This window comes from Delphinapterus leucas, chromosome 10 (genome assembly GCF_059928025.1).
Source record: "Delphinapterus leucas isolate spDelLeu-1000000601 "Yukka" chromosome 10, BTC_Dleu_Yukka2, whole genome shotgun sequence".
In the NCBI taxonomy this organism is placed as follows: Eukaryota; Metazoa; Chordata; class Mammalia; order Artiodactyla; family Monodontidae; genus Delphinapterus; species Delphinapterus leucas.
In genome coordinates this window covers 41,666,706-41,687,469 of record NC_143138.1, presented here as the reverse complement: position 1 = coordinate 41,687,469, position 20,764 = coordinate 41,666,706, and the positions used below count along the sequence as shown (strand labels likewise).

At 42.8% G+C, this 20,764-nt stretch overlaps 1 protein-coding gene across 5 annotated transcripts in view; it reads right to left on the bottom strand.

Annotated features, from left to right (window-relative positions):
* Positions 1 to 20,764, bottom strand: part of LRRC1 (leucine rich repeat containing 1) — a 127,229-nt gene that overhangs the window by 79,670 nt on the left and 26,795 nt on the right. For all 5 annotated transcript variants that reach the window (XM_089918912.1, XM_089918913.1, XM_089918914.1 and 2 more), the window contains one exon: positions 2,035 to 2,152. In XM_089918912.1, the coding sequence (XP_089775038.1) occupies positions 2,035 to 2,152 (118 nt within the window). The remainder of the gene's footprint in view (positions 1 to 2,034; positions 2,153 to 20,764) is intronic.

Sequence of the window (20,764 nt, the reverse complement as noted above, 5' to 3'; positions counted from 1 at the left end):
AATAGGACTGCAACCTTCAAGCTTTACGCGTTCTCTGCTCCCAGAAAATTAAAGCCAATACTTCTCCTCTTTCTCAAATATTTCTGGACCCCTGCTTCTCTTCCTTCCTAATGCCAATTTCAAAATGACTATTTGATTTCTTGGGACTGTGTGATTTCAGCGACCATTTTTCAAAGTCACTGCTTCCTTGCAGAGTTCATAGCCAGCCAGTCTTTACAACTGAGATCATCGCTAAGACAAGAGAGAGCAGTTTCAATCACATACGCCTTTGGTAAGGGAGACGCAGGACAGCCTTAGAGGCAAGGCTGGCCTCAGAGGTCCGCCCCCTGCCAACCTGCAGTGTGAGGGGACGCTGCCCATCAACAACTTCTGCAATGAGGGCAGGGCCGCGCTCTGTACTGCTTGCCACCCCTGTACCAGGGTAGCCAATACCTAGAGTGCCCAGTGACCGGCAGCTATGGCTTACGGTTGGCTTAAAAAGATGAGTTGGGTCAACCAGGCCTCATTTAGAAATGGCAGCCAGATGCCACAGCAAGGGCAGAGGCCCAGAAGTGCATGGTGAGAAACCACAACAAACCAGGTCTGCAGAGGCCAGTTCCAAAGAACAGAGCACCCATAAACAGAAGAGAGAGGCCAAGAAACCACTAAAATGGTGTCAGATGTGGACCCCGGGGCAATGCTTTTAGCAAGTCAGCTCCACCCCACACCCCATCCTTACCATCAAATCCCTTTTACTTTAGCAGAGCTGACCCCCCCCCCTGCAACCAAGTAAGCCATTGTAAACAAGCCTCCCAAACTAATTTTTTTCACTCTTTCTAGTACCTGCAAGGGAAGAAATAATTCTCATGACAAATAAGGGTAGACGCTATATCAAGAGCATATGGCTTGGCCTAAAGACAGTTTCCAATGGATGGGATCTGAGAGGTGGTAGCAATTTAAAAAGTGGAGGGTAAAATCATTCTTTCTTCACCATGTTTTCAATCAAGTACTGATTATTATTGCTGCCTTATAACAATGACCCACAGGAAAATACTATTATCCGGGCCTTGGGGTTTCTGCAGAGGACATCAGATTGAAAGAGCCAGACCTGAGGGTCACTGAGAAGGAACCTACAGATTTTTGTAGGAAAGCAAAACAAAACACAATGCTGGTGTGTAATACGAGAGACAGAAAAGGATTATCATTTTTATAAACAATACATTACATATGGGCTTATCCTCAGGACATTAAACCAGAGTTCTTGCAAGGACTGAATTCCATCACTAAAGACAGGACCCCTGGGAGCTGCCACTTTAACTTGAAGTAATTAATCAAACATGCTCCAACAAGCCATGGGACCAGTCTGCCCGGGGAATGCTCTAAGGGCTATAAAACCCAAGGTAAAACCAGGGTACCCATTTAAAAGTGAAAGGTTAAACAGGATATAAACATCCTACTAGGGCGTTCACTTAAAAGCAAGCAACATTACAGTGAAATCTGAAAATCAAAATAAACTCACAAATATGCCACACAAATAATTCAAGTGGGCAGACCTACCCGGGGCCTAATCAGAACTGAATGAAACTGACAGAAACATCTGGACGGCAAGCAGGTCTGTTCACTGCAGCAGGGAGACAGATTCTCAGGGGAGCAGCCCAGGCAACCAGGCCATAGCCAGGAGAAACCAACCCTTCCCTAGGGCGCTTTCCCCGCCACAGCAGTCCCCCGAGATCTGGACAAATGACCATACTAGTAGCCCTCAATGTCACCTCCAATCAAACGTGGGGGCAAGCTGCGGATTTGCCAGTCCGCAGCTCCACCGCTGTGAATCAGACTGAACCAACTTTGAGAAAGTTATCGCCTAAAAACTGTCATGACATTTTGGGTAAATACATATGAGGTGACTAAAGTATTCAATAACGGCATTAATTTCATCCCAAAACATATACATAGCTTTCCTCCAAGAACATTTATCCAGCCATATTTACTAAAAATTGTAAGCACAAGCATCAGAAGAGACAAATGAACAATTCAAGTGGAATCATTTTTTCTTACCATTTCGGGACACATCAAGTTCCACCAGCTGCATGAAGTTTGCTATTTCTGGAGGGAGCCGCTGAATTTCGTTATCGCTAAGTCCAAGCTTTCGTAACTTGACTAGCTGGAAAAATTGCTGAAAGACAAAATAGTTTCACGTAGGTCTCACATCTATTTGCAGTGTAAACTTTCTGCCCAATATGAAATTTAAAAACAATATGTCTTTTAAAGATTAGTGACGATTGCACCAATGTCAATTTCCTGATTTTGATATTGTACCAAAGTCATGTGGCGATGTCACCAACAGGGTAAACTGGGCACACAGGCCATCTCTGTGTACCATCTACAATTATTTCAAACTTAAAATTTTTTAACAATGAATAAGTAACTCAATGAGAATAGTAATGACTCCTTTATATTATCCAGTAGGTGGTCACATTTTCTACTTATGGAACCTGATATGAAATCTGCAATGTTAAATATATTTGAAAATTAGAGTAAAATGTTTCTTAAACATTTTTAAAAGAAATTACTGTGCATTAGAAAATATATAAATATCCCACAAATGTGTGGAGGAGAAAAAAATTATTTTTGGCCAATCTAAAAAAGAGCCTGCACTGGATCCTTCCATTAACCACGGCACACAGAGGTGCCTTTTGCGCCACACCCTTTCAAAGCTGTACTAAAATAGCATTAAAGGAATTTATAGGGAGATGGATATAGATATAAAAATATGAAATAAAGGCATGAAGACAATTCAAGATGAGAGGGAACGAGAAGCAAACTAGACATGCAACAAAATCCTTGAAGCTAGAAAACAGATAAATTAAAGACAGCTAACGAAAGAATTGATACAAAGCTGAAATTTAAGCCTATGGAGTGAGTAGCCAATAGCAGATTAGGTCCAGGTACCTCTGAAGGAAGGAGAACTGTCTGAAAATGGATATAAAGACAGGCCCCCATAAGCCCTCCTCTCCCCTGCACAACCAGGCAGGGGACTGGAAATTTCCCCCAGAAGAGCTGACTGTAAGCACAGCTAAGGGCAGGGGTGAGGCACCCAACTGGAAACAGGGGGAGGGGGTCAGAGCCTGCTCACTGAGATCCACCCCCTTCTCCCTGCAGCCAGGCTCCCAGCGGGGGAAACAGACAGACTTACAGACACAGATTATACAATAGGGAAGCCCCAGGTTACAAGCCCCACCCATGCACTCAGAGCTTCAACTCTCTCCTTTTTTACTTCAAGTGCCTGGATCTCATTTAAACAGAGCCAAGGTTCTCCAGACACTTGAGGAAAGCCCTTTACATGCAAGAGAGTGGGCACCCACACACATCTCAGAAGAAACAAATGTGATGTAGGGAGCAGGAAAAAATTCACCAACCAAAAAAAATATAATTAATACCCACAGAGAAATAAGAGGAAGTGAAGCAGCATGATGCCATAAAAGGCAAGCTTCAAAGAATAAACTCTCAGAAATTAAAAACTAGTGCAGCATCAATATAAGAATCCAATAAAAGAGATGAAAAATAAAGTTAACAGAAATCCCTCAGAAAGTAGAAAAGAAAGACAATGAGGTGGAGAAACGGGACAGAAAAAAATAGGAAAATTAGAGGATCAGTCCTCAAGGTACTATATCCAATGAATGGGTATTCCAAAGAGAAAGAAAACACAGGGACTACAGAGCATGAGTTTCTAGTCTGAAAGGGCCCAACACGTGGACAATAAAATGAATGACACAAAACACATAGGGATACCAAGGAATATTATAAAAGTTCACAACTCCAGAAATAAGATGATTCTAAAAGCTTCCAGAGACCAAGGGGTTGGGGGGGTAAGGGAGGTCATAACAAAGGACTGGGAGTCAGAATGGTGCTGGACTCAACAGCAACCTTGAAAGTAAGAAGGCAATGGAGCAATGCCTCCAAAACTCCAAGAAAACATTATTCCCAGCCTGAAATCACATACCCAGCCAAACCATCAGTCAGGTATGTGACAGAACAAAGACATTCTCAGACACGCACGGTCTCAAAAAATTTATCTTCCTTGGACCTTTCTCAAGAATCCATCGAGGGACTTCCCTGGTGGCACAGTGGTTAAGAATCTGCCTGCCAACGCAGGGGACACGGGTTCGAGCCCTGGTCCGGGAAGATCCCACATGCCGCGGGGCAACTAAGCCCGTGTGCCACAACTACTGAGCCTGCGCTCTAGAGCCCGCAAGCCACAACTACTGAGCCCACGCACCACAACTACTGAAGCCTGTGCGCCTAGAGCCCATGCCCTGCAGCAAGAGAAGCCGCCACAATGAGAAGTCCGCACACCACAGCAAAGAGTAGCCCTCACTCGCTGCAACTAGAGAAAGCCCACGCGCAGCAATGAAGACCCAATGCAGCCAAAAATAAATAAATAAAATAAACAAATTCATTAAAAAAAAAAAAAAAACAGAATCCATCGAATTGTGGTAGTATTGGGTTGGCCAAAAAGTTCATTTGGTTAGTGACTATGCTGTTCAATAAAATTCTTGGTGAAAATGAAAAACGTGTCTCTTATTTTCACTTAAAACCGAATGAATTTTTTGGTCAACCCAATAAATCTAAAAGGAGGAAGATCTGAGATCCAGAAATCAGAGAATCAACAAAACAGAGACAAAGGACAAAACAGTGAAGGAATTCCAAGATGGCAACCGAGGAGCAGGTCCCAAGAGCAACCTGTCTACACTGAAGAAAATATGAGGGCTCCCATAAAAAAAATTAAAAATAAAAACACATGTGAGGAGTTATCTGACATGTTTTGGAAGTATCAGGAAGGTTTATTTGGTGACAAATTAGAAACTGAAACAGAGAAAACAAAGCAAGCAAAAAAGGAGGGAGTTATTAATTCCAGAAAAAATACAGAGTAAAAGAAGATATAGTCATAATATAAATATAAAATTTGGTTATGAACAATACTTATACAGTCATAATATTTTAATATTTATATACTGTCAAAAACAAAATTTATATTATGTCAATACTGAGAGGATGGGAAAGAAACTGCAAGTGCTAAAGACTCATCTTCCATAGAAGGAAATCAATAAATAACTAAAAAGTGTGTGTTGGCGGGGGGGGGTGGGAATCAAACAGTAAAATCAAGCCATTTAGCAATGTGGAAGCTAATGTCAATAGAAATATCCCAGAGCTGGGGGTTCGCAAAAGCCAGAAATTGGAGTGGGAGAGGGGGAGGGCAAAAGGCTTATTGGATTTTTAAAACATTATTTGCATATATTACCTTGCTAAAAATAGAAATTGAATTTACAAAGGAAAAAGTTTCTACTAAGATGACAGGGTGCTCCAAACGATAGTTGCAAAGGATGGTAACATTTAATAAGCTTCATCATTTCTTTTCCTTTGGTAAAAGGGATTGTAACTTATACAATCAAAAAGAAGGCATCATCTTTGACAACCAGTTGGGCAATACACAAAACGTAAAAAGTTTTCAAGTCCACTGACATCATAACAATACTTTTGGGCATCTATTCTCCTAACATAATTGAAAATAAGAAAAACCAGCTACGGTGCACAATATGTCTTTGCATTCTTATCACTACAAATGAAAAGCATGTCAAATAAGGGAAATGATTAGCATGTTATTAATAACTCAATACCAAGCAAACAACAAAAACGATTACTGTAAAGACCAGAGAACTTGAAAAAGATTGACGACGCAAATATAATTTTAAAAGAAGACAAAATGGCAGGTACTCTATGGAAAAAAGCACATGTGCTTGTTGAAAAGGGAACAGGGGGAAAAAAATGTTATGCTAGGCAACAAGGGAAATGCATGAACAACTTTATTTTTTTAACAAAAAAGAAAGATGTTTTAAAATAAAACGAACTATGAATCTCAGCAAATGAATGCTACCAATTAGCTATATATGACAATGAGCGTGCTCAACAAAAGGACTAATCCTCTGGAGTTCTTTAATCATAGGGCTGAAATTTAATTTCTTAAGGAAAGGTATTGAAATTTCTTTATGTGGGTTATACTAAAGCATTAGCTGACACAAAAGCCATTCAAAAGAGTCACATTTGAATAACTGAGCTTATGCCAGTTGTTCAAAGAGTCTGACAGTTTAATAATGCATCGATGTGTTTACTCAGGCATGAAAAGCTCACTTTGTTTTCCAGGAAAGGCATAACAGCAACAGCACAAAAACCATCACCAAATCCATACATTCAAGGACCGTTCAGAAATAATACAAGAAACCAAGTCAACCAAGGACTTAGATCTACAGTGAATAATAAGCTAGTTGTATGTCTGTGGAAATGACAACCCGCAAATCCCAACGTCCAACAGAAATCCTAATTTAATCCTAATCCTAATTTTAAATCCTAATTTAAAGCAAAGCAAATTTAAGTTTTGTTCTGCATAGTAAAAGCATCCTCAAAAAGAACCTATCACAAATACTACTTTATTCAACTGGGGATGCACACACCAGATGGAAAAGCAACCCTATCTGACAGCATCCCACAACGAAAACAGTGATTCCTCAGTCCTTCCCTCATTATCCTGATGGGATCTTAGTTTGGTGTCCAAATGCTTTAAATTAACTACATTCTATAAGATAGACACAATGCCTCTAAGACTGATTAAATCTTCAAGTTTTCAACTTCCGCAGATCGTCATGGAAGAAAACTCCCCAAGCTTATAAACCCTTCTGCCTTCTCTCTGAGATGAGCCAGGGCACATGAGGAACAATTCCTGTAGCCCTCTTGGCAGGATGCCTCAGCAGGGTGATCATGTGACGGGGTACACAGACACCATTCTTCAACCACACCATGTTGATTACAGCGCACTGGCCCACTTAGAGCACATTTTGTACAGTGACATGGAAAGAAACCCAAATTGCCTTGGCTTGCTTTGCTACACCACAGTCTTCTTATAGCCACCATTGTTTTTAGTAGATACAGAGTCTTTAATCTGGTTGAACAGAATGTTTCTTTTTCCCATTCTCCATTTCTGGCAAGATTCTTTTTCCTTCTCTTGATAGTGTGAGTTCCTCTCCCTTCTTCTTAGGAATTCTCAGTCCTAAGAGAGCTGTGTCCTTTGCTATCACTATATGGCCAATGATCAATTGTCCCCCACTGCCCAAATGTCCCCATAAGGTGGAGAAAACATGAACCACTGTTACAGATTCACCTGGGGGATGACAATATAAAGAATGTTATTAAACTCCTGAAAAAACTGTTTGAGCTGTCATGACACCAAATTTACTCACAGACTTCCTTCTGGGGGTCTTCTAACCCTTCAACTAAATTTGACCCCTTTCCATCCTACATAACTCTCATCACATCCCTACTCCTGTCCCCAAAGACATGAACTGCCTTTGTGGTCAACCTCCTTGGTAAAGATGTTGTAAACCAATGGTTCTAATCTCCAGGTGAGAATAACACTTGTTACAGTATTTATCATTTTTATCATCTGGCAACGTTCTTTTCTACGAGACTTACAAAAAGTAACTGTGACTTTATTACCCAGAAATTCTACTCCTAGGTATATACCTTATAATTTTTTTTAAAACTCTCACATATTCTATTCCAGAATATATACAAGAACGTGGTTGACAGAATTGTTCGTAATTGCCCAAAACTGTAAACAACCCATCTGACAGAGGTATATTCTTGTAATAAAATTTTTCACAGCAATGAAAATGGAAGCTTACACTTAGTCATAGTATGGAGAAATCTAGAAATAATATTCAGCAAATGAAGCCAGACACAAAAGAAGGCATACTGTATTAATCCATTTATATAATGTTGAAAAATCACCAAAACTAAACTGCTTTGTTAGAGATGCATACAGAGGCGGTAAAAAATATTTTTTAAAAAGGCAAAGATGTGATTACTATTAAATCAAGTTAGTGGCTACCTCTAGGTGTGAGGGAAACATTATGATCAGGAAGGTCATGCAATGGGCATTAGGAGGCCTGCCAATGTTAAACCTTCTAAGCTGAGTGGCAGTTACGAGTATTCATTTTATAATTTGTTATACACTGTAAGCTGTACATTTATGCCTTACGCACTTTTCAGTATATGTGAAATATTTTTATTTCACAGTAAGAAAAGTCTTTTTAAAGCTTTAAACTACTTACTAATCAGGAAGAAAAAATACCAGACAATTAGCACCATGACATCAAATTCTTTAACTCATCAGAGTTAATGATAATAAAAAGCAATGGCATTATGTCTGGAGGAGGAGGAGAAATAAAACGGCCAATAGTAACCAAAACAACAACGTTAGAATGATCATTCTGTAGCCGTTATTATATAGCTGTCAACCTTTACTGAGGGATTCTCTGTGCTCAGCAGTGAGCTAACGACTTTACCTGGATCACATACTCTAGTCGTCTCAACGTCACCACAGTGTTAACACCTACATGTATCAGTCAGCCACTGCTGCATAACAGACCATCCCGAACTTAGTAACTCGAAAGCAACATGATTTTTTGAAATTTCTCACATTTCTGTGGATTTGCTGGGCAGTTCCTCTGCTGTTTTCACCTGAGCTCACTCATGCAATTACAAGCAGCTGGAGGGTTGGAAGGGCTGGAAGACCACCCTGGCCTCATGCTTATGGTCTGGCAACTAGTGCCAGCACCCAGCTGGAGCACCTCTGTTCTCCACAGGTCTCTTTCCTCTCCCTTACGATTGAGTGGCTTCTTACATGAAGCTCTCTGAGTAACATTCAAAAGGGACAAAGAGTCTGGGAGGACTCTTGGGGACAAGACCTTAAAATTTGCACCATGTCATTTCAGTCCATAGTCAGGGGAGTGGAGAAATAGTCTCCACTGGCAGATGGAAAGAGCAGCAAAAATCACACTGAAAAGAGGCATGGGAGGGGAGAAATCTGGTAGGTTAAATGGTCCACCGCAAAATGAGGTAGGGGCCTCAGGGGTGCCACAGAAGAACACATATAAAAACTGCACAGATTATCCTAGAAAATTCTATGGTTGATCACACAGTAATGATTTTTCCCAAGGAAATTTAAACAGAAAATATGATAATATACTGAATAAACTTTGGTTAAGACATGACTTTTGATACACGAGAAAGTTAGGGATAAAAGGAAAAGCCCAAGAAATATTCACAGAATAGTTAAAAGATCCATTGGCTAAAGCAGAGAATTCAAATAATCATATCCCATGTCCAGAATTTGAATTTGAAAGGGTTTCAGCAAACACTCAAAAATAAGAACTATTGATGAAATAAGCATCAATAAGATACTTTTTCTAATATGTTTTAGTACAGAGGGATGAAATGGTAATGTCCCCAGGTGGATCACTTGACCTCCCTGGTCCTCTGTGTCCCTGTGTAAAAAATAAGCATTAAATGATCGAAGGGCTGTTTTTAGTTCTAAAAATATTAGGACTGCATTTCAAAATACCTTCAATGTACCATAAGAAACATGAAAATCCTATTAACGTGCAATACAATAAGCATGCAGTTAAAAATGCATAAAATTACAGAAAGTAGATTAGTGGTTGCCTAGGAAACGGGAAATGACTGCTAATGGGTATGGGGTTCCTTCTGGGGCGATGAAAACATTCTAAAATTAATTGTGGTAATGGCCGCACAACCCTGCGAATATACTAAAACCATGAATCATTCACTTTAAATGGGGGAATTGTATAGCCTGTGAATTAATCTTCATAAAGATGTCAAATCACGCACAGAATTGGTAGACAATAAAGAAGGAATCCCCTTTGGTAATGAAAGACTAAGCTAGGAACACACAGACGTTTTATTTTAAATTGAATTATAGTTGATTTACAACGTTGTGTTAGTTTCAGGTGTACAGCAAGTGATTCAGTTATATTTACATATATATACACATATATATATATGTTCTTTCTCAGATTCTTTTCCATTATAGGGTATTACAAGATATTGAATATAGTTCCTTGTGCTATACGGTAGGTCCTTGTTGGTTATCTATTTTATATATAGTACTGTGCATCTATTAATCCCAAACTCCTAATTTATCCCTCCCCTCCACCCCACTTTCCCCTTTGGTAACCATAGGCTTGTTTTCTATGTCTGTGGGTCTATTTCTGTTTTGTAAATAAGTACAATTCTCTCACTTTTTTAGATTCCACATATAAGTGATATCACATGGTATTTGTCTTTCTCTGTCTGACTGACTTCACTTAGTATGATAATCTCTAGGTCCACCCACATTGCTGCAAATGGCACTATTTCGTGCTTTTTTATGGCTGAGTAATATTCCATTATATATACGTACCACATCTTCTTTATCCATTCATCTGTCAGTGGACATTTATAATAGGTTGCTTCCATGTCTTGGCTATTGTGAATAGTGCTGCAATGAACATTGTGCATACATCTTTTCATATTAGAGTTTTCCTAGACACTTTTATTTAATCAAATCCCTATATGCGCCAGTGAGGTAAAGTTTTTTATGTTCAGTTCACAGATGAGGAAAGTGAGGTTTCAGCAACGTTTCACGGCTCCCTGATACCGCTGCTAGTTAATAACATTCTTCTAGGCATAACAGCATTGGAGGACCACAGAATAATAAATTTTCAAGTAACTGGCAAACAAAAAACATTTGTGAAACTATATTCTAAAGAGCTAAGTGAAACAAAGTCATGGGAAGGGGAAATTGGGGCTAGGATAGGTATTACACTAAAATGTTGCCAGCGCTGTAGGAAAGAAAAGAACATGCTAACAAGCCCTCGTGGCAGGGGCGCTGTGGCCAATTCAATCCAGACAGAGAGAGCAGACGTGAAAGAGAAGAAATCTAGATAGATAAGAAAGTGAGTAACTTCTAGAGGATCTTGGGCCTGGAGAGGTAACTCCAGATAAAGCCTAAGGCCAGGGGAAAGGCTGAAAGAGACAGGAAACCAGGAGACAGAATGTGATACAAGTTTATAATATGACAGAGCAAAAGGGGCACATCAAGAAGAAAGGCTTGGTCTACTTTGGGAGGCAAAGGAGGAAACATCACCCAGCAGCAGGGCAGCCCTGGTGGAATTCAAAAAAAGACTGACTACACTGTCTACTCAACTGGCAATTCGAATTTTCTGAACGATTTTCAGATAGATATAGAATGGAATTCAAAAGAGAGTCACAGATACTAAAGAATTTGAAACGCTGATTCACAAAATGGGAAGCTTATATCCACACACTACTGCGTGGGCCAGGGTACAGATAATAAACATGAAATGAGATAAAAGGTTCAATCCCCTCAGTAAAACTAATCGCTTCCTCTATAATACAAAGCAGGGAGAAATATATTTCCTTGCCTACTGATTTGCCCATAAGACAAATAAATGAGATAGACCACAGGGAAAAAATCTCCTGTTCTAAAATACAATGTTTAATCAGTTCCTGATTGAGCAGCACAGGTACCTTTTCTTTTGGCAACAAAAGGAGTGCGGATTCTTTTCCTTGCGTGGCCCTAGAAAGTCACAGGCAAATCAAAGTTCAGAGAAGCAAATGAGTTTCCCACTGAGTGCTGACATGTATACTTGAGCATTTATAATAAGGATGTTTACTTTGCTTGGAATATTTCTCTTCCCAATTTTTCTGTCTCTGGTCTCCACTAATCATTTTACCCTCTCTCATTTGCTAATATATCACACTTTCACAGTGTTTTCGTTACATTATCAAGCTGGCATCATGAATGAACACTAACGAGGATATGAATGCCTCAAGGGTGCACCCCCGGTAATTAAAACAGCTCAGGTGTGAATCAATTTGAAAAATCATAAAACCAGGAATGCATCATTTATGGTGCTATGATCAGAAGCCTGGATGAGGCTGGGACTGGCATTGCAATGGCTTGGAGAAGAGAAACCTTCATTGAAAGTACGATGGATTAGGACAGCGTTCCTTTACTGAGAACCTGAATGAGGGGAAAGCCAGGGTCACTGGAGGGCAGGCTGATGGCATAGAGAGAGAAGGGACAGACTCGGACTGAGCAGGAGTGGTCCAGCATGGGAAGGGTCAAACATGTCATGGTGAGAACAAGATATCAACCTGAAACACTAACAAAAGGAAAGGATTAAACACAGGCTGGTAAAGTCAAACAATGAACTATCGTATGGCCATTAAAAATGTTTCTGGAGAGGGCTTCCCTGGTGGCGCAGTGGTTGAGAGTCCGCCTGCCGATGCAGGGCACATGGGTTCGTGCCCCGGTCCGGGAAGATCCCACATGCTGCGGAGCAGCTGGGCCCATGAGCCATGGCCGCTGAGCCTGCGCGTGCGGAGCCTGTGCTCCGCAACGGGAGAGGCCACAACAGTGAGAGGCCCGCGTACCGCAAAAAAAAAAAAATGTTTCTGGAGAATGTTTAACACTACAATAAATCCAAGTGTTCTAGGGCTATTTAAAAACAATGTAAATGTGTATAAACTAGGGCTTCCCTGGTGGCGCAGGGGTTGAGAGTCCGCCTGCCGATGCAGGGGATACGGGTTCGTGTCCCAGTCCGGGAAGATCCCACATGCCACGGAGTGGCTGGGCCCGTGAGCCACTGTCGCTGAGCCTGCGCATCCAGAGCCTGTGCTCTGCAACGGGAGAGGCCACAACAGTGAGAGGCCCGCATACAGAAAAAGAAAAAAAAAAGAAGTGTATAAACTATACAATCCCTATTATGTTAAAAATATATATATAATATAGTTTTAGGGAAAAAACTAAGGGCTTCCCTGGTGGCTCAGTGGTTGAGAATCCACCTGCCAATGCAGGAGACATGGGTTTGATCCCTAATTTTTTTAAAAAACAACTTTAAGATGGTAAATCTGCTGAGAAAAAAAGAACTTAAATTCAATGATTAAGGATCACTCAACTTTGGGGTATTGATATTTTGTACCACAGAAAACCAAAGACTATTTATCTGAAGAAAGAGTTGTTTTTCCTTCAAACTTGAACCGACTTCAAGCAAAACTTGAAAGGAAGGAGCTAAAACCAGCTTACATACAAAAAAACAGCTCTTCCAGCAAGAAGACAAACAGATATTCAATTCAGGTTATTAAAGTGGTTTTCTATTATATTTTGACACAGGATTTTGAATAAGATTGAATTTTTCACACATTGTACTCACCAAGGCATTACATGACTCAAATGGAATAAACTGTGTTTGGGGGATGTTTTGGCTTAGATTCAATACAATTTATGCAAGCTAACAAGCAGTAGCAAGGACTACACAGAAAATGTGCCTACCACGTGCAGGGTTTTGAAGTGGAGGAAAAGATGATCAAACAGGTGTAGTCCTTAATCTCAAGGGACACCCAGGGGCTGATACAAACAGGTAGATCAAGTAGTTAAAATACAAGGGAGAAAGTGCAAATCATCACAAGTGAGGCTCAAAATACTAAGTAAGGATAATAAACGTCTTGTCAGAAACTACATCTATTATGCTCCTTCAGGTTTAAAAAAAAAAAGGTCCATTAGGCTATTTTATGGTCAATCACACCACACCAATAAGATCAAAGACTCCTATGAGACATCACTTAAGAATGGATTATTCAGAGAAACTGTTAAGAAGGTCGTTTCTGAATTTTCTCAGGAAATTCACCAACATTTAGATCAATGCTCTGAGTTCTTCCAGGCTCAGCTAAGAAAAAAGATATGGGCAACACTAATGAACGCATATCTTGGATGAAGAGAATACGGCCAACTGCCTATTCGTTAATGTTTTCCATCTTCTATAGTAATAAATCGATAGCACCCCTAGCCAAGGATTGATCTTTCTTGAGAAAGAGCAAGAAATGGAGGAACTCAGTCACTGACACAGCATTTAAAAAAGTAATCTGAGGGGCTTCCCTGGTGGCGCAGTGGTTGAGAGTCCGCCTGCCGATGCTGGGGAAACGGGTTCGTGCCCCGGTCCGGGAAGATCCCACATGCCGTGGAGTGGCTGGGCCCGTGAGCCATGGCCGCTAAGCCTGCGCGTCCGGAGCCTGTGCTCCGCAACGGGAGAGGCCACAACAGTGAGAGGCCCGCGTACCGCAAAAAAAAAAAAAAAAAAAAGTAATCTGAGTTACCAGATCACAATCACTCAAGAAACTGGTAAAGACTCTCTTTTGGTAACCAGAAAGCTCATCAATACCTCTTTGGCTTTACAATTTTAGAGTAATGACAGGCCTAATTTGTGAGTCTTTTTCTATATAATCTGAACAAATCACATTATACTGTGTCATTTCCCCCTGAATATTCTGCACCGTCCCCAGTCAAACCACACTACCAACTCCACGATGCCCCAAATCAGCCTGATTCCTAAGATGGAGGAAGTGTCCATTAGGGAAACGTCACAAAGACTCCAAGCCCTTCCACAAGGGAACATTTTGTTTGGAGATACCACATCGTGAAAACAGTCATTGTGTGACTTTTTGTTGTAACATACGCAGAATATCTTAGAATTGTTCATATGAATGTCAATATAAAACCATGTCAGGGTCTGCCGTGGATTTGAAGCCTGAAGAAGTGTGAAGGTCAACACAGCACATCCTGGGCTATCGTACACTACTTGCCCAGTGCCCTTCATGCCACACTTACCTTTAAGAGCGCTGGCTTTTCTCTCTGGTTGGCATGAGAGCCCGTGTTTGATCTGATGCTGACAGAGGATGTGAAGGTGCTGGGGCAAGATTCAAGGCCCTTAATAGAGAAGGGGTTGGGATACCCAAAGGAGGAGATGCACTGAAAACAATGCACAGGACTTTTGATTTTAAGGGAGGAATTTTATTTTTTATCCTTTTTTTGTTTTAATCTATTTTTGGCTGCATTGGGTCTTCGTTGCTGCACACAGTCTTTCTCTAGTTGCGGCGAGCAGGGGCTACTCTTTGTTGCGGTGCACGGGCTTCTCATTGCGGTGGCTTCTCCTGCTGCAGAGCATGGGCTCTAGGCGCACGGGCTTCAGTAGTTGTGGCATGTGGGCTCAGCAGTTGTGGCTCCCAGGCTCTAGAGCAGTAGCAAGCACTACATAGAAAATGTGCCTACCACGGCTCAGCAGTTGCGGCGCACGGGCTTAGTTGCTCCACGGCATGTGGGATCTTCCCGGACCAGGGCCCGAACCCATGTCCCCGGCATTGGCAGGCAGATTCTTAACCGCTGCACCACCAGGGAAGTCCCAGGGAGGAATTTTAAAACGCCCATCAATGTGATTTGAAATAAATTAAATCAAAACAAGACCAAAAAATGGCTCCTAATCTTCTAAGGTGACATATAATGGCACTTTTGGTGCATACTCATTATAAGTAAAGGGAAAGAAAAGGACTTTATCTCTTATCCTCAATAACACTTAAGATGACCAAACTGTCATAAACCACTATCGAGAGATTTTTGAAGGGTGGGGGAGGGACCTGAGTCACCAGTGAATTTGATGTATTTCCACCCAGCATCTGTGTCCCACAAACTGCTGCAGGGGCTGAGCCCTGCAGTGCTACTCATGTACCATATTTATTTCGGAGAGTTTGTGTCGAGGAATTGCCAAAGGACTTTTCCACAAGAGGAGGGGCGCGCATCATCGAGTACCAGAGTAAACTCAAGAGAAGAAATAACCCAAGCACGGGACGCACATCTGCTGAGGCCCCACAAGACTCCAGACAATTTAAATATTGCAGTTCGGTCTTTGCATAGATGAAGAAGTCACTGTTAGGCCCCAGCCAGATTTCAGGCATTTAGAAATATAGTGATCGCTGTCAAATTTAATAGTGCAGAAGGGCTTACCTTGCCGCCAAACATTTTCTAATATATTCTAAATATGCATGAGCTACAACATGTACTTTGGCATCTGTAATCACAATTTAAGATTAAAATGGCATAATTCAGGAACTTTAGGATGAGCGTGTCTCTCCACCTAGATAGGCTTGGGTTCCAAAGTGTTTCTAGCTCCTATGAGAGTGGCCTTGCATCTTCAAAAGAGATCATCTCTCGTGTTCAAGCTTCTCACACATGCTCAATGCATACTTTTTCCTTCCGGCTGCCCCAAACAGCTAAGTGCAAAGCAAGATGGTAAGACCCGAGAGTAGATTCCCTGGCAACTCCCACACAGTTATGCAAAAACAGAACGGAGCACCTGCCGATCCCTGCATTTTAGCTCCACGAGCTGAACGAGATATTAAATTCTAATATTAATCCAGACGAAGAAACACAAGGCCTAATTCTGAAAACTGTCTGAACTGCCTACCGTGTAAGGAACAAGAGAAACCATCAGTGTCTCCCAGAACATGCTGCACCCCCATGGTCTCCATCTGAGTAAATGCTTTGTGTGTGGAGAGGACAGGCAAAGCTCTCCCCCAGCCACTTCGTTAAGCTGCTCTTTTGGACATTCTTTAGATTTTATTGCTACTGTTTGCCAACAACCTTGGTCAGAGGCCACACACACATTCCTGGTGTTCGTTCAACATTGCAAAGTACAGCGGTGCTGGGTGGGGACCCGAGGCTGCCCCATCAGCCACTCCACTTGTTCAGCTCAGCAGCTAAGGACTCAGCTCTTCCATCGTCACCAAGCCCTACAGAGAGGTCCCCGCAGTGTGCTCGAGCCGCTGACCAGCCGCCTCCTTGGGAGAAGTGCTTACTCAGTTCATCACCTCAAGAGTTCTGGATCGGAAACCTCTCTTTTCGGCATGTGACCAAAAAGGACATTTGAGAAAAAGGGAACTCCTGGATGAATCCCAAAGCGAAGTAGAAGAGACAGCCACCTTCCTTCAGCTCCTGGACCCCAGGAAACAAGCAAGACCTACTAGGTGTCTGGACACAATGGCATGGACCATCCCCCGTAAGTTCTTGGCGTAATTTTCTGAAGTAGCTCCAGGGTCCTAGTAGCTTCCATGCTACCACTTCCCCAGCCCCCCAGCCTCCAACTCCCAGCCCTGAGTCCAGCTTTTTAGCCAGATGCGTCTAATAAAAGGACATCAGGTCATCCCTTCATCCCTGTCATGGAATCCCATCAGCACCTCCCACCCACCCCATCAGTACCAACAGGGGCTGACCCCGACCCAGCACCACTTTCTCTCTGGAAAGCATCTTCGACAGCCTGGCAATGCGGCTGACTACGCATCAAAGACTTGGGAAGAGCATCAAGTATGCATAGGTCCAAGCAATTTAAAATTAAAATGCAACATGACCAGAGTAGACCTTGAAAGTCTAATTTCAAAAAGTTTCAGCACTTCACTTTTCACCAAAGAAGCTCTAAACTAAATAAGAGATGCCTCTAAGGTGGCAGGTACTAGGCTAGGGGCTCTGTAAACATCACCTCACTTAATCTTAAAAACCACCCTGAGCCTGACAGCTACCAGGATTTCACAAATAATGAAAGTGCAGCACAGGGAGGGTACACACGTGGGTCCCATTTACACAGGTGTGTCAGTGCCAGGATTCAAACTCAGGTTCAAAGTCCCTACCTGTCCACTATAAACAGCAAGGCCAAGAAGCATTGTGGAGTCCAAAGTCTGTAGACCTGGCTCCCCAAGTTACTGGCTGGCTGTGTGACCTCATGCAAGCTGCTTAACTGCTCTATGCCTCAGTTTCTCCATCTGTAAAAGGGGGTCATAATAGTACCCATCCCTCACAGAAGTGCAGTGACAATTATATGAGTGAATCGAGGTCAAATACGTAGAACACTGCCTGGCATATAAGAAATGGTTAATAAATGTTAGCTATAATTATTACTATTATCTCACCATAAAGCACTCCCTCCTATATATCCAAGCTACTTAAACTTTTCAAGTGTAAGAAATGAAGATCCAGTTATAACATCTTGCTGCCCTTGGATTATACTGTTAGGATGAAGCTAAGTGCTAAACGAGAACCATGCCCATACATTTCAAGACTTCTGTTATTTTCCAAAGCAGAGAAAGACCACAAACAAAAAGACATTATTACACATAAATCAACAGACTGCTGAGACCAAATGCTTACAGGACCTGGAGAGGTCCTTACGTGTTAGTTAACGTTACATGCTAGTTAACAAGTCCAGTCACCCCAGTCTACCCAGTACTCAAGCTACTATCCAAACACAGCAAGTAAATTCGAAAGCAGTATTTCCTACTCATCAGATCATCGAAAACAAAATAAAGCAAGAGTGAACTAAAACATACATGAAAGGGCTGGAAGGATTTCAGGGAAGCTCAGTGACCTGGCAAGGGCAAAGTCAGTCAAGACTTCAGGGTGGGCCGAGCCTGGTCCTGAGAGGCACACAAGTGGGAGGGGAGGCCAGGAGGCCCGCCCAGGAGGAGGGCTGAGCCCACGCAGGCAGAGACCGGTTCTGGGAAGCGGCCCCTCAAGGGCTGCCTGGCTCAGGCCCGCGGGTGCTGCCCTGGGGCCCGGCTCCTCCAGGCCTGGCACTGTGATGACCAGCAGCAGAGGCCTGGGCACTCCAGATGCCAAAGGGACTCAATTAGGGCTCCGGGCTCTCTTCCAGGGCCCACAGCCTGGGAGTCTAATTATGAGAAAGGAAGGCAAGCGGGTGATGCAACTGCCCACGTCTCTCCCCCTTGGCCTTGAACCGAGAGCCTCCACCTCTCAAACGGGTCAGCTTCCAAACATGTACTTGCAGGTCAGCGGTGGAAGCTCAGAGCGCATCACTGCACACACGGGGGCAACACTGCGCATGTGGCCGAGTCTCCGGGTCACCCCACGAGTCTGCTCGACCCCCAGCAGCCTGGATGTGTCTTCCTGAAGCCTCCAGCAGCTGGCCACTGCTTACAGAACGAGGCACAGGCCCCGGAGGGGCACAACTGGGGCTCTCCTAACCTGGGCATCTTCTACTAACAGCATCAACATTTTCTATAGGTTTTGGCAGCTTGCAAAGTGCTGCCTCGTATCTCACGCCACCCACAGAACCACCCAGGGAGCAATCAGTCATTCGAGCTGAATTTGAGAAGGACAATATGGTACGTAAGGCATCCGAGCCACAGCTCACATCCAGCCTCCCTGGCTGCAAGTCTGGTGTCTGGTCTAACCTCTGCCCTCAACTGCCCAGTGGCCTTTCTGACCTCAGTCCCCACACGCACAGCCCCAGGGAACCATCTGCTCCGCACCAGGCACTGACTGTCTCCAGCACCTCTCTCCGGCTAGCAACAGCTCACTCAGCCCAAATGTCACAACCTCTCGAAAGCCTTTTTACCCAATCAATATCCTATAATGAACCTCAATGGAAAAGAATATGAAAAAGAATATGCATTTACGCATATGTATGTATAACTGAACCACTTCGCTGTACACCAGAAACTAACACAACATTGTAAATCAACGACACTTCAATTTAAAAAGAACAAAGTGCACTCCTCTCCCACCACATATACAAGATTTGGCACTGATTGCCATTACGAAGCATCAATACATCTAAGAACCACACAGACCAAAGGTCTAAGGACAATGTCACACTCTTTCCCAGGCATGCTTGCCAGGCAAAAACGAGAACTGCACAGGACACTGGAACAAGCTCAGTACAGAGCAACCAGAGCAGCAAGGCTGGTGATGAGCCTGATCACACCCCAGGAAGAACCGAAAGGGAGTTAGATTTGCAGGGATTGTCAAACAGCTGACGAGTATCTGAAGACCTATCACGTGGTTAAAGAATCAGACTTGAAAGTCTGCTTAGTGCGGTTTCCTGACGGGAACTGATGGATTAGATGGGAAGTGGATCTAGAGAGTGCCTGTCTGACCCCGAGATTCTGCAAGTTCAATTTCCCTCGGCATGCTCTTTCTCCCACTCAAAATCTACCCAGGTTCTTAGATAACAGCCTGTGACACGCGCTTTGGCCTGTAATTAGCTAGCACCAAGTACAGTGTCTGCAAGAGGCAGCAAAGCAATCTCTCGTTATCTGGGGTCAGAATTCAGCATCCAAAATTCAAGTCAGAATGTGATGTCACAGCCCCTGGTGAATGAGAAGAAAACTAAGGAAGCACTGACCAAGTCAGGTGGCAAAAACATAGCACGACTCTTCACAGGTATCGGAAGGAAGGAGAAAAGAAAGAGTTTGGCAAGACAGAATCACCAACTTGGCTTCTTCACAAGGACGCGGGCGTCAATATACTAAGTTCTTCAAGAAAGGATCGTGTCCTCCCTCAGGAGTTACAAAGAACTTTTAAAATAGGGAATTTTAATTGATTCCTATCAATACTTTCCATGCTAATAGGAGGTTTCTGTTCTGTTTTGAAATCCAAAGATCTGACCTCATAGATGAAAATAGCATTATGAGTGGGAATTGCTACTGAGTCCAAGCTCGCACTGCTTGCCACAAAACAGGCCAATAAATCGAGAGATGAGGTGTTGGGGCAAGGAATGGTGACTTTATTCGGAAAGCCAGCAGACCGAGAAGATGGTGGACTCGTGTCCCAAAGAACCATCTTGCCTGAGTCAGAATTCAGGCTTCTTTTATACTTAAAAGGGAGGGGGTCAAGTCAAGCATTTCCTGGTTCTGGTCAGTCTCCAGAGGGGATGTGTTAATTCCTCCCTTCCTGCAGTCCTTCATTCACAGGTGGGCCTGGTCAGGACGTTTCCTGTGAGCTAAACAAAGGTATTTTAGCTTGGCGCTCATTACCTGGGAGGCAGGGTTCCCAGACATGGGCCATTATGTAGAATTTAAGTTTATAGGCAACATCCCTTTAGTGATTAATGTGTAATGGAATACTACGGTCCTTCCCTAGTACAGAATAGCAGGTCCAGGTGAGGTGGGCCACAGCCTTAAGGCTGGCGTGATAACCCCAAGGGTCACAGGAACGGAGAATTCGGAATCTGACCTTGGGAGATGCATC